General features: G+C 42.1%; 1 protein-coding gene across 33 annotated transcripts in view; it reads left to right on the forward strand.

Annotated features, from left to right (window-relative positions):
- Positions 1–13,713, forward strand: part of ANK2 (ankyrin 2) — a 1,630,948-nt gene that overhangs the window by 1,371,437 nt on the left and 245,798 nt on the right. For all 33 annotated transcript variants that reach the window (XM_069241684.1, XM_069241892.1, XM_069241902.1 and 30 more), the window contains one exon: positions 11,465–11,561. In XM_069241684.1, the coding sequence (XP_069097785.1) occupies positions 11,465–11,561 (97 nt within the window). The remainder of the gene's footprint in view (positions 1–11,464; positions 11,562–13,713) is intronic.

The following is a 13,713-nucleotide window of genomic DNA, read 5'->3' on the forward strand; positions in this document are numbered from 1 at the left end:
CAGTATTGCACGTTGGAGTTTCCAAGGCGGCAATCACTCGGTGACACTTTTCGTCGCAAGTGGAGTTCAGGCCTCCTGTATGCCTTTCCGCCCATACCACTACTGCCCGGAGTTCTCAAAATGGTCAAGAATGACGACCCAAGTAATCCTAGTGGCTCCGGACTGGGCACGGAGAGTCTGGTATCCCGAATCTTCTGAAAACGAGCATCGATCCTCCTATCAGGCTGCCCATTTGGGAAGATCTTCTGTCGCAGTAGCAAGGGAAGGTTCTCCAACCGAACCGGTCATGTGTGGAGGTTGAGCGGCAACAGTTCACAGCTTTTGACCTTCCTCCCAAAGTCTGTACAGTTATTTTGGCAGCCAGGCATCCCTCCATTAAGACAGTATACGCCTGCCATTGGAAATGCATTGTATATTATTGTGCAGAAAGATCTATTAATCCTCTTTCTGCTTCTCTTTCTGATATCCTTCTCTTTATACCAATCTTGCCCAGCAGGGTCCGGTCTTGGGCACTCTCAAAGGCTATCTTTCTGCCTTATTGGCATTCCTTTGGCTGCCTGGTCAGCCTTCACTTTTTAAGTCTCCTATAGTACATAGATATCCCCCTATGCCCTTTGCTATGCCCCTTCGGCTGCTCACATCAAGACAGCCTTCTTAGTGGCAATAACATCTGCCAGGAGGGTGAATGAGATGCAAGCTCTTTCATATAAGCCACCATATCTCACCATGTTCCCAGAAAAGGTGGTTCTCAGAACACGTGCCTCTTTTCTTTCCAATGTGGTGACCCCATTTCATCTGGGTCGGAATATCACCCTGCCCACCTTCTTTGCCCCACTGCATCCCTCTAAAGAAGAGGAGCGACTCAACCAACTGGACCCAAAAAGAGCATTGTCATTCTACCTTGACTGCACAAAAGAGTTCCAACTCTTCCAACTCAGGAGGATGACCAACTCTTTGTGGGGTACGTGGGAGCAAAGAAGGGTCAGGCAGTGCAGAAACTAATCATTCTCTACATTAAGATCTGCTACACACTGGCCAGCGACCCACCTGCCAAGGGCCTGAGGGCTCATTCTACCAGGGGCAAAGTCACTACCACTGCACTAGTAGGGGGTGTTCCAGTCCTGGATATCTGTCAGGCGGCAACGTGGGCATCCTTGCACATGTTTGCAAGACACTACTGCCTGAACAGGTCCGGAGAGACGGGAATGTTGCCTGTTCGGTTCTACAGGATTTTCTAGTGTAAGAAGATCTATCCGTAGCACACCGCTAGGAGGCTATGGCTTGGTTATTTATTCTAAGGTAAGGAATCTGCAACTAGAAGTCTCTATCAGATGAACAAGTTACTTACCTTCGATAATGCATTATCTGTTAGAGACTCTATCTAGCTGCAGATTCCTTACAGCCGCCCATGCCTCCCGCTCTGCGGATATGTCTAATAGGGTCAGGGATTGTCCCTTTCAGGGCCCTAGTTTTTTGCACAGATGAACTGTTAGCTCTATCCCTGGCTCTGCGCTTCTGGCATGGAAGTTTGTGGGAAAAAGAACTGATATACACTTGCCCGGGTGATACCTTTCTAGGCTAACGTGATGTCACACACGGCTCCAGCGATGCCGACGATGCCATGCGGATGTGAACGACACCACCCGACTGTGTGCGCAGGGTACTGTCCAGTGAAAATTCTGGATTCCAAGCTGACAGCAGTAAATTCTAAGGTAAGGAATCTGCAGCTAGATAGTCTCTACCAGATAATGTTACCGAAGGTAAGTAACCTGTTCGTTACAACGATCCTAATGGTTGTCTTTCTATTCATGAAACAACAAATACTCAAGAATGATAAATAATGAATCCTCCATTGCATGCAATGTAATTTGCCCAAATGCAAGCCTATAATCTTCATTTCATGTTGGTTTCAATAGCTCAGGTACAATAACTAATGCTATGGTATAATGTTGACAAAATTAATTAACATATAGGGCCTCATTACAACCCTGGCGGTCAAAGACCACCAGGGCTGTTTCGGCGATTGTACCGCCAACAGGCTGGCGGTACAATTTTGCCGATTACGACCGCGGTGGAAGCGGCGCGGTTGCACCGCCGGGACCGGCAGTTTCCCACCATGGTCATCCCGGCGGTTTTAATCCGCAAGGGCTGCTTGCAGCGCTGCCCAGGTGATTACGAGTCCCCTTCCCGCCAGCCGGTCCATGGCGGTAGGAATGCAGCCACTCACACATTCACTTACTCACCCATACAGCTTCTTACACATCCGCTCACTCTCCCATACAGCAAATGATTCAACCACTCATTCACCCATAGACCAACTCAGACATCGATACAACCACTTACACTCACTGGATGATATAATAAGTGATGTCACCAGTGATGCCATTTGAGATGTCATTAGTGATGTCACTGATCATATCATGAGTGATGTAATATGTGAGGTCATAAGCAGTACATTACGGGAGTGAAAGTTATAGTTAGCTCAGGTAACTAACTGCTGAATTCAAAACGCAACTATAACGTCCCTGTAACCTTTGTTTTTTTCAGTGAATTTGATATATGTGTATATGTGTATATATGTACATATATATATGTACATGTATATATGAATATATATATGTATGCATATATGTACATATATATATATATATATATATATATATATATATATATATATGTACATATTTATTCTCAGGACAGTCTGTTTGCTCCAGGCTTTCCACTGATTGCCAAGGAAACATCCTAGTACGTAAAGTTTCATCTTCTGTGATGCCAGGGAGGGTCTCCTTCTGCTGTTTAGTTGGCTTTCAGCACTACCAGTTGTAGCCCATTTCTAGAAGTGTGCCTGGATTAGAGACAGGTTTACCCAGAGTTCCTTAAAGGCTACACAACTGTGGGTGTGCAAGTTAAACAGGCTTTAACAGATTTAAAGGCTTTGAATGTATATATTCTCAATTTAAATTTTCATCATAGTTTTGGAAAACAGGGGAATTTTCTCATCTCCGTTAACTTCTGCAGCAAGGGTTCCAACTACACCAGGCCACTAGTAAAGCTACTCCCCTGGTGTATTTGTTTCTTCACATTCACTTTGCCTAAGACGGCTTCCTGGTTATTGGTAACTCCGGTTTAACAAGGTAAAAATGTGCCAATAGCTCACATGACTTACCACTGCACTTTTAGTTTTTCACTTACCTCCTTCTAAAAGTCTCCTCTGTTACCCTTAATGAGACCGAGTAACACAGCTGTGATGCTTTCGGACTTGGAAACATCGTCTGAGGTCTAACTGCTCATTTCTCTGTCAGGGAAAACACAAGCAAAAAACATAAAAAGTAAGGTATGCTGCTCCCTGTGCTGCAGTATACTCATATGTCCCATCTAGAGATTTTTCTTCTGTACTAGACTCTTTTTCCATATGGGATGTAGGCAAATTGCATTTGTACATACGCAGTGTGATTTTTTCACAATCTTAGTTACCATTGGCCTCACCCATTCTTTTCATCGTGATTTCTCATGATTTTCCTGAGATCAAGAGCCCTATGAGCAAAATTACTTTACCATGTTTCTGCTAAACCTAAATGTTCCTATCACTTCTGCATGAATGTTTCCTATTTCTGCTCAGCAAAGATGCCCTGTATCTCAGCTCGATAAAAATATAAAATATATATTATTTCTAATGTATTCAATGTTATTAAACCTTATTTAAGAGAAATTCAAATGTAGTCACAGTAATGACAACAGGCATTTGCATACTACTGAAATTCATTACGGAAACTATTTTCCTGTCCGGTGCACATTTGCTGTATGCATGGACAAAATAGGTATAATAACCCTTCATGTCTTATTAATAAAGAGTCCAGTTTCACATCGTGCCTATTTATCAAATGGCATATTTCTTCGCTGTTGTAGATTGTATGGCATTGATGAAGATATTTGTCCATAGCAATTTCTTGCTAGATGTTGTCTGACTGCTTTCAGCTGTAAAGGATGACTTTGGATGCATGTCAGCTGTCACCTTGTTTCCTTTACTTTAACCTGCCTCTTGTCAACTTGCAGTCTGACTTTGGCACAGACTCTGGGTGAGAAGGGGAATGGATAAATCAGGAGGGAGAGGGAAGGACTTTTTCCACTGAAAAAATGTTTTCCTTGCAGAAGGAAAAAAAAAGAAACATTGTGTGTCTGTATAGGGGGTCAACTAATCCCCCCATGCACACTTCTCAGCTAAAGAGACCTGCATACACGGGCAACATGACATAGTGAAAATAGTTACATGACATTCCCAGAGGTTTCCTGGAAACATACGACTGACACATCTCTCCAGTTGTACAACTGATAATTTTTGTGAATCCCAAAAATTAGTACATCTCTATTTGCACATAGACCTAAAACTGTGGGTGCAGATTTGCTACTTTTCTTTGTGAAACTGACTCTTTGTGTCTGTTAATCCTCCACCACAAATATAAAGAGAACCTCGGAGCATGAGAACAACTGTAAGTGCTATGTGAGAAAAGTGGATTATTAGCTGGGGTGGTTTTGAGACCTCACCAAGTAACACTGTCACGAAGCTATATGAGGTCCAATTAGGATTATTTAAAACAATTCTCAGCTCAGTTTTGGGTAGCTGCTGCACAGGGCAGTCAGGCTGAACCCAAAGGATGACAAATGTAAAGCATTTAACAGTATGAGAACAATCAGTATGTAAGAAACACAATGCCATAAAAATCCTAATCCAATTTATAAAAATAAAATATATTTTTATCTGGAGTAAGACACCAAAATGACAAAAATCAGATGAATGGAATCAAAGTAATGATTTTTGCCAGATGCTCATGAATCATTGCTTCTTTTTCCAAAAAGTTTAGAAAAGTTGTAAAAGTTTGTAAATCATTGTTTTTCACTCTTAACAGTAGTCTATGATCCTAGAACGCAAGGGTCTGTGGCAAAGATTTTAAGCTGACCATAATAGAAGTTATGGTTGGATGTAGGCACCAGGTTGGTCCCACTCAAGATTTTACCTTCACACTTAGAGACTTTCTGTTTTTTTTTCTCATCAGCTGTGAGGTCGGTGGAGTCCTCTGAAGCAGAAATCCAGCCTTGGGTTCAGCATTGGCAGATCAGCAAAGTTCAGTAATCCAGCCTTGGGTTCAGCATTGGCAGATCAGCAAAGTTTAGGGGCCTTGGTCTTCAGCATTGTTTAAGGCTACCTACAAACTGGTAAATAGCTGTACTCAATGAGCCTCGGCCTCTGGGCTCAGGAACAGTTATTTTTGGCTTAGAAGTTGCGGTATGGTAGCAGGAAGGAGTCCACTCTGGCACTGGCTAGAACTCAATCTCTTGGCTACACCAGTGTAGTCCAAGGCAAGTCCAGGGCAAACTGGTCAGCTGGGCAATTTGCAGGTGCAGGGCTTCGTTTATGTCCCAGAAGCTTAACAGGAAGCTAACCAACTAGAAACTGGCATGCATTCACTGGTTTTTGGTGTGAGTTTGAGTAGGCCCACCTCTTGGAGTCTCGGGTTGAACATCAGGATCAGACTTTTTCTTTCTGAAGTGCTTCCTTGCTCCACTAGGTGCAACAGGCACATTCTTCAGTGGTGCCGCCTCTCTTTCTAGGACACACATTTTCAGCAGGTGCAGTCTCTCTTCTATTCTTTCTAGGCCCAGTAGTATTCTGATGCTGGAAGCCAAGAGTGCCAATTTTATACCAATTGTGAGTTTGTGTGTGGGGAAGACCCACTAGCCAACGGGGCTCAATTTCCACAGGGCAACACTACCCACTTTTACCTCAGTTCTTATGGGGTTGGCACCAACTAATTCCATGGTGCATATCTCTGCCCAAATCCAAGACGTTGGGGTGTTTCTTCCCTGGAAGAGAGCCGCAGGCATACCCCTGAGGTGTGTCTAGTGTAATGATCCGCCCCTCCTAAAAAAATAGTTCTGCAATGAGTTTTCCCCCACTGGAGTAGATGCCAGCCTGACACCCTACACAAAGGAATGGTCAAGTTTGGTGTGACTTACAATTTCCTCTCAGAGGCGGTAGCCCATTTGGGGCTTAACCGTCTATGTCCACTGCCACTTCCTCCCTCCAGCAGAACCTTTGTTTCCTTTATTGAGAGTGCTTCATACCTCTTAGCAGAAAAGTAGCTGGCTGTCTCAAGTGACAACTGCTTCAGTTAATGGGAAGCGGCTATTAGAAGGTTTAGGACAAGAAAGTGCTGGCTTTCTAAAGTAGATACTTTAAATCCAAGTTTAGCATTAAGTAGGGCTTAATGTAACGATTAATTTGGTACATTGAAGTACTAGGCTTGGTGAGCCCAAGTAGAAGTTAGCGCATGGGCACGTGAAATTCCAGGTCAGCCTGTGTGCCCACTGTCCCTGCTACAGTGAAAATTACATTTTCACGTTTTCACTGCAGGACATGTAAAGTTTAAATTTAACATATGCTTTTTTTAGTATCTGGCACCCTGCCTTTTGGATTACTAAGAATGGTTTCGTACGGTACCATTAGTGTTGTAATTCTGCAGCTTTGAGTGAGAGAAATGACAAAAGGGAAAGCTGATTTTCAAGACTATGTTGAATGTCAGCACCATAAATCTGCAAATATCATAAAAAATGGGTGGCATGATAGCTAAGCAAACATGAACCTGGTGGACCAGAAAATCCTTCTCAGCCTCACTTTGCCGAGCAGAGTCACCCCTACATTGTTTTTAATAAAGAGCAATGCCCTGTACAGTGGGGTATATAGCAGCATTTAGCACATTTTAAACACCTCATATGTTTACGCCCTATTGTTTCAGAGGCACAGACTGGTAACAGCATTTGCCCAAGATCACACAATGTGGAAAGGCTGCGCCAACATGCCCGAATTATAGATTAATGGTTCCCTTCATTTGAAGTTCCTCCTAAGAACACATGCTGCTGTTATAGGATGAACAGAAGGAGCGAACGGAGAGAACACCAAATAATAGGGTGTAAGCTGAAATATAAGGTGGTTCTTTCCTCTTGCCTGCTACTAAATTCATCTATACAACCTTTGTAAATGAATAGGATGGAGGGCTGCTTTAGTGACAAATGGCAGTGCATGTCGTCATTGATGCGCTTCTCGTTTTTGGACAATGGATATCATTCTTAAATGGAGAATGGGATGTCTCTTGTGCATCATTTGCCATTCTCTTCAGTTGCACTGCTTTAAAATGGAATACACTGTGTGCTTAGCTGCCAGCTGACCTCCATGCCAGGTGTGATACAGTAACCCAATCCTTGGTGTCCCCTGTGCAGCGCTTTGCATTGCAGACCTCATAGTTTCACTTTGTCGGTAAAGGCATGTGTCTAAAAGCTCTGCATTTAAAGCACTGGGACTAAAAACCTGGAATGACATGTGGGATCACACAACATGGATCCACTTGGCAGGCATGAACTTTCAGTTTCATTTTCAGTGGCAATTATTATGAAACTTTTAACTGAGCCCCACTGAGGTCTTCCTGTCGGACCGCACCAAACTTGTACTGACAAATAGCAACAAAAGAAGTCTGGCAGCATCTCTTCTTCTCAGTGCAGAGCATCCAGGCTGGTAGCTCTTCGACTTTCCACACTGTTTCCTATGCTTGTATGTTCAGCAGCACTGTAGCAACTTTTCAAACATTCAGATAGAGTTTGTTTTTACGAACTTAAGGGTTAAGTGGAAATGAATGGAGCATAAATACTACAGTGTGCAGGTCTGGAGACATCAGTGGCCTGCCAGGGCATGGGCTGCTCTGGTGACAGGAGAGGCCAGTGCGACAGCGCACCTCTTCCCTTCAGTGGAGGAGGAAATGAACAGCACAACGCACAGAGCCCTCCCATTTTCTTTGGCCACTCAGGCTGCCTGTACTGTGGCCAGAAAACAGATATTTCCTCTTTGTCACAACTCCCTGCCTTGATTTATTAACCATTTGCTCAAACATCTCAGTTGTTATTACATTAGCGAGAAAATAAATGCCATTTTCTCCAAAGCAAATGTTAACGCCAGAACAGAGGGAATTTCTGTCAGTCATGCCCTTGAATGATAGGGGTACAAAATCACCCTTGTTAAGCCATAGACTTCTCCTCCGTTCTAACTTACCGCGTGTCAGGGACTGAACAAAACAAACACCAGTGCAGCCAGCCAGCATGGAAGTGAGTCAGTGCTGGGCACGAAGGGGCATGTACTACTGGTAAAGCAAAAGAAGTGCATTGATAACACACAAGGAACTGCATGTCCCAGCCGGCAGTGCACAGAGCACTTAACACAGCAGTGGGGGCAGCTCAGATACTTGAAAGCTGCAGTGACAGGTGGGGGAAGAAAGGCACACTCAGAAAACTGCCTCTAACATTTCACCTCTGTCTTTGAATGCACAGCAAATCTAATGAGATAAGAACATGATGTATAGCCCTGTTTACAGAAAGTGACCTGGAGTGACTGAACACATCTAGCGCTCTTGGCAAATGCTCCTAGAGGAAGAGAAAAGTAGTCCCTAAACTGAATCTTCAGTGGGAGAAGTGGAAGGGTACAAGTACTGGGAGCATGCTCCGTATGAGTAGGCAAAGAAGGAGAAGGTGGGACAAATAGGAAAGATTAACCACTTAGAAGCAATGAGTTTTAAAGGACACTGACATAAACTAATGAGAAGCAGTGGGCAGCATTGAAGCCCACAAAGAAGTATATACTAAAGTATGTACAAGAGATCTCAAATGCTCAACCCAAAAAGGAAGGTCTGGACAAGGCAAAAGGGTTTAGTTTAAAAGCGGCCCCACTAGGCTGCAGTGCAGACCTAGAATTGTGTATTTACTTTGTCACAGCAGTGGTGGCACAACAAGTGCTGTAGTCCATTGGTGGCATCTAATTTACTAGCCCGGGGTACACTTAGTACATTTAATATGCCAATCTTGGAATAGCCAATTGCACTTACACAGTTGAAGGATCAGAGCACAGGCACTGGGGCCTGGTATTTACTTTTTTCACAGCAGTAGTGCACAACAAGTGGTGCAGTCCCACTGCTAGCATCTAACTGACTAGATCTGGGTACACCTTGTACCATATACTAGGGCCTTAGAGATAAGTGTAATATGCCAACAGGGCTTAGCTAATTGAACATACGCATTTGAGGGGTCGAAGCACGTGTATTGGGGCCTAGACAGCAGGACTTTGTGCACTTTTGAGTCACACCAGCAGCATCAGTCTAGAATTTTTTTTGGGGGGGTAGTCATACAAAAAAGGCACTTTCTTACATGCTCAAATCGATTTGCAAAACATTTGTATGATAAATGGTGGTGCTTGACAAGACCATGCAAAGCATCATCTTTTGAATTAATGAGTAGGGGTTTATTAGGCATTTAGATACCTCTGGAAGAAATTTCCTTGCACCCCGGGGAAATGACTGGTTTCATGGTTACGATGTAACGGTTGAATGGACTTTTATATTTTAGCAGCAGCAGGTGATTTTTTAATTGCTTCTTGTAATTGCTAAAACCGGATTTAACCCGAAAGGGACAGAGGCAAGGCAATCCCTGCGTTTGAAGTAATGTCTAACAGGGAAGAAACTCCAGTACTAATGTTTTTTTATAATTTGGGATTCACTGCAAAACAGTGTGAGTTGGAATGTAAATTGTGGGATGGTAGATACCAACAAAAAAAAGAGAGAACATATAGGTTCTTTGTTCGGTTGCAAAGATTGGTTTAGGGGAAAGGCATAAAGCTTTTAATAAGCTTCTGTTAACAATCGGTAGCCAATGAAGAATATACAGATGAGACAAGATAGACTAATGTCTGTTAAGTCCTAAAACTATACCTGCTACTGCATTTTGGACTACGTGCCGTTAATGTATTAGGGGCCATAATTACAGTGAAATCACCCACTAGCTGAGGAGGTGCTTCGGAAAACATAGCGTTAACCAGTGAGCAATTCGGAATCTTGACGCCATGTTTACTTTCTGCCGTTTTTAATCCTTTCTCTTATCCTAGCCGTTTGTCAGCAAATTGGACCCTGCTGAGAGGATAAGAATGGGACAAGAGATTAGGCATGTGAAGGTGTCTGGGGTTAGCATGAGGTCACTTCCTCTAGACGTGGCATTTTGGTGAATTAAGGTTAACACTTGGTCCAGTTCTGTAGTTGTCAACAGTGCCCCTATTAGTGTTCTGATGTTTTACATGTACATAACATTTAGAATGGTGTGCCCAAAATGATCATCAAGAAACAAGGGCCAACAAACTGACAGGTCAAGTGAAGCACAAAATGAAAGAAATATGGATGTCATCCCTATGAAAGAGGGTTCTCCCACAGATGAGATACCTTGTAATTTTGTGTAAGATCAAGAGACAATAGAAATAATCAGTCTTTATTTGTAGTAGGGGGGCAGAGACAAATATAGGTGGTCTAAACCATCATAAAATGAACAGATTCATAGAGAAAGGAGTAGCTGTCCCATGAATAGGACCTTAAATAGCAGAGGGAGTGATTGAATTTTGACACAAACTGACCAAGATAACGACTGATGCAGCCCTTCCCTCTCTACGTCCTCCATTGTCCTTCACTACTTATCACTACAGGTTTCCCCTGAGGATGCCATATATAGGACTTCCACTTGTTGTTCGCACAAAGATAACACAACAGAAACAATGGCTTTCATTATGAGTTTTGCGGGCGGCGAAGGATGCCTGCCAAACTCATTTGCATGGAAGAACGTCACACCGGTCTTCTGCCCGCCGGCCATATTAAGAGTAGCCTGCTGGGACGGCAGGCAGAAACAGCGTTTCCACCCGCGACTCAGCAGGAAACAGGGCCTTAACATTGACGCCAGCTCATAATTGAGCCGGTGGAAATGTGACGGTGGGTCGGGTGCGAAAGCACCCGTTGCGCTTTTTACTGCCCATATTTCGGGCAATGAAAAGCATGACAGGGCTGTCCAAGGGGACCTCTGCACTGCCCATGCTAGGCGCATGGGAAGTGCACCCCCTTTCCACCAGCACCCCCTTTCTGCCAGCCTCTGCATGGCGGCGCTACCCTGGCGGATTGAGACCGCTGGCACTGCAAGGCAGCCTGGTGGTGTCGGCGGTCCGACCATGGCGGCTCCGCCATGGTATTAATGTGGAGGCCGAACTGCTGCTTTGGCCAGAGTGATTATGAGACCTATTGTGTATTGCCTTTATTTATTTAATGCCACAATAAAGTGCTTGAATTTCCTAGCAAATCTAACTGACAATTTAAAGGTATTTTGCAGTAACATTTTAACTTAGCAAACTAAGAACAGTTATCAGTTGACACATGACAGAAGATACTGCACAAAGATTACATGGTAACACTGTTTCTGATTAATAATTATCAACAATCATTTTCATAAATGCAAGCACATATAACAGCACAGTGAATGATGCACCTTGGTAAACCTACCAAGAATTTCTTTATTTCTTGAAACAGTATTTGTTTAATAATGCAATATTTCTGTTTCCCCTCAGGTGGGACAACCCCAGCACAATGGGAGGATATCACAGGAACCACACCATTAACATTTATCAATGAATGTGTATCGTTCACCACAAATGTATCAGCCAGGTACAGTGATAACAGATCTAATCACCAAGATTCTCATATTTGTTGCATGTATTCCTCTGTGATGTATGTTCTATTGGAATACGTTTGTCAGTTGGTTTCATGTACATCAGGCAATACAAACTTGTATGAGTTTACATAAGAGAGAATTCCAGACTCTAAATACATCGTTAAACACTTACTGATCTGTATGTGTATTTTCATTCAGAGATGTATATTTGAAATTAAATATACACTGCTGCAACCATTGTTATATATGTCATATGTTAAATATTTTTAATTTAGAAATTTTGTTGTGAGGTTTTCAATAACGATTACATTACATAGAGTTAATTCTTTAAACCATACCATACAAGGTACCACACTATATTATTGCTATTACAATTGATGAGGTAAGCTGTTGTAACAATATAAAAAAAAATCACTGCAATGCAATATAAGTTGTATTCTTTTGAAAAGTGCTGTACATTGTCTTTTAAATGGGGCTTGTTCAGATTTCCATACTCTTAAGTCATTTAGACCTGTGATTTAATCCCACAGTAGGTGCATATCGCATTTATTAACAATATAGCTCTATTTCCATTAGGGTCTAAGCAGAATTGAGCTTTCTTCTGTTTGCGGACAGTGATACAAGACAATTTTGTTGCAGAGGGTAACTGACCATGAAAAAAATGCAAATAAAATGGATAAAACAGGTGCAAACACTTCTCTCATTTTGTTCCCAATTATTTACCACCTCAGTCAGATTCAGGTGAAATAAACTCATGATGAGTGACTCAGACACTATTTTGGTGGGTATATTTTCACTCTGCAAATCCTCCTAGATATAAATAAAGCTATTAGAGGGATTTTGACCTTTATTAGTATGGCAGATTGGTTGATTTAGTTGAGTTAGTTTATTTAAAGGGTGCATGAAGGAGAGTTGCACATAGGGATTTGTATTGCCCAGCAGCAAAAGTATTGTGTGGCCACACAAGACACCAAAAATCATTGTTTCCAAATTAATGTCCCAAGATAAATACAGAAGCATAAACTCTTAATTTGGTGAAACTGCACAGGCCATTTACAGTAAAGAAATAATTGCCATGACATGAGAAAGTAGTAGTGCTTGCAGACATCCATAAATGCTTACATTTTTTGATATACCACACAGTGTTGGCTGTGCATTCTGCCATTATTCATATTAGGGCTAATTACTGGTAAGGATATTTTACTGAGGAAGTTATTATCTAGTATCATGTTGAAAATAAGGATGTTTCTTACATAAGGTGAGATATGTCTGCAGCCATAATGCATAACCTAATTATGGATCCAAATTACTGAAGCTTACTTAAAGTACCAAATTACTTGTCAGTGTATTTACAGTGTTCCAGCTTTCCACATTCTAATGTGTTTGAAGTGATAGAAATTCTCGTATAGTTCCTGAATGTTACTCTGGTACTGTCCTACTAATAGAAACCAAAATACCAATCTATCACTTTTACCTTCACTTTTTTGATCACACATTTTACCAAGAACTGGATGGGACACAACATGACCGATTGTGAAACACTAGTTAGGAAGTGTAAATGAGTGAGTGAGGTTATCTACCACAAGAGCTACAACTGAATGATGAGTGAATGGACAAACAGGTGGATAAAAAACTGAACAATTGATGGAACAGTCAAATACAAAAAAACATATTCACTCTCTTCCACACAAAAGGAAATGGTGACAGTCCTATGATGGACAGCCTAAATTGTGATACTTGACAGCAATTGCAGATTATAACGGGCCGATTAAAGCAACAAAAGTAGTATATTTTTCAGGATGAATTCTGAAAGCTCTCAATCTGAACAAAAAGTTATATAGAAATATTGAAGAGTTGTACAACACAGTGCCAGCCCAATCCTTACTACAGGAATGCTCCACATCTTATGACTATCTGACCTCCCTTTTTAAAACCATATTGATAAAATTAAATATGATATTGTGACAAAGTCCATAGAACCACCAGACATCCCTAATTCCCATAAATTATGCACTGAAAATGAGGCCAGCCTCTCACATTTTATCCCCATCTCAAGATAAGAGATTCCAATATATCTGACTTAATGCAGACCCTTGGGCTCACCTTCTGCTTCTTGAATAAAATGACTGTGTTAGGCCCTGATTC

The sequence above is a fragment of the Pleurodeles waltl genome, chromosome 1_2 (genome assembly GCF_031143425.1).
Source record: "Pleurodeles waltl isolate 20211129_DDA chromosome 1_2, aPleWal1.hap1.20221129, whole genome shotgun sequence".
In the NCBI taxonomy this organism is placed as follows: domain Eukaryota; kingdom Metazoa; phylum Chordata; class Amphibia; order Caudata; family Salamandridae; genus Pleurodeles; species Pleurodeles waltl.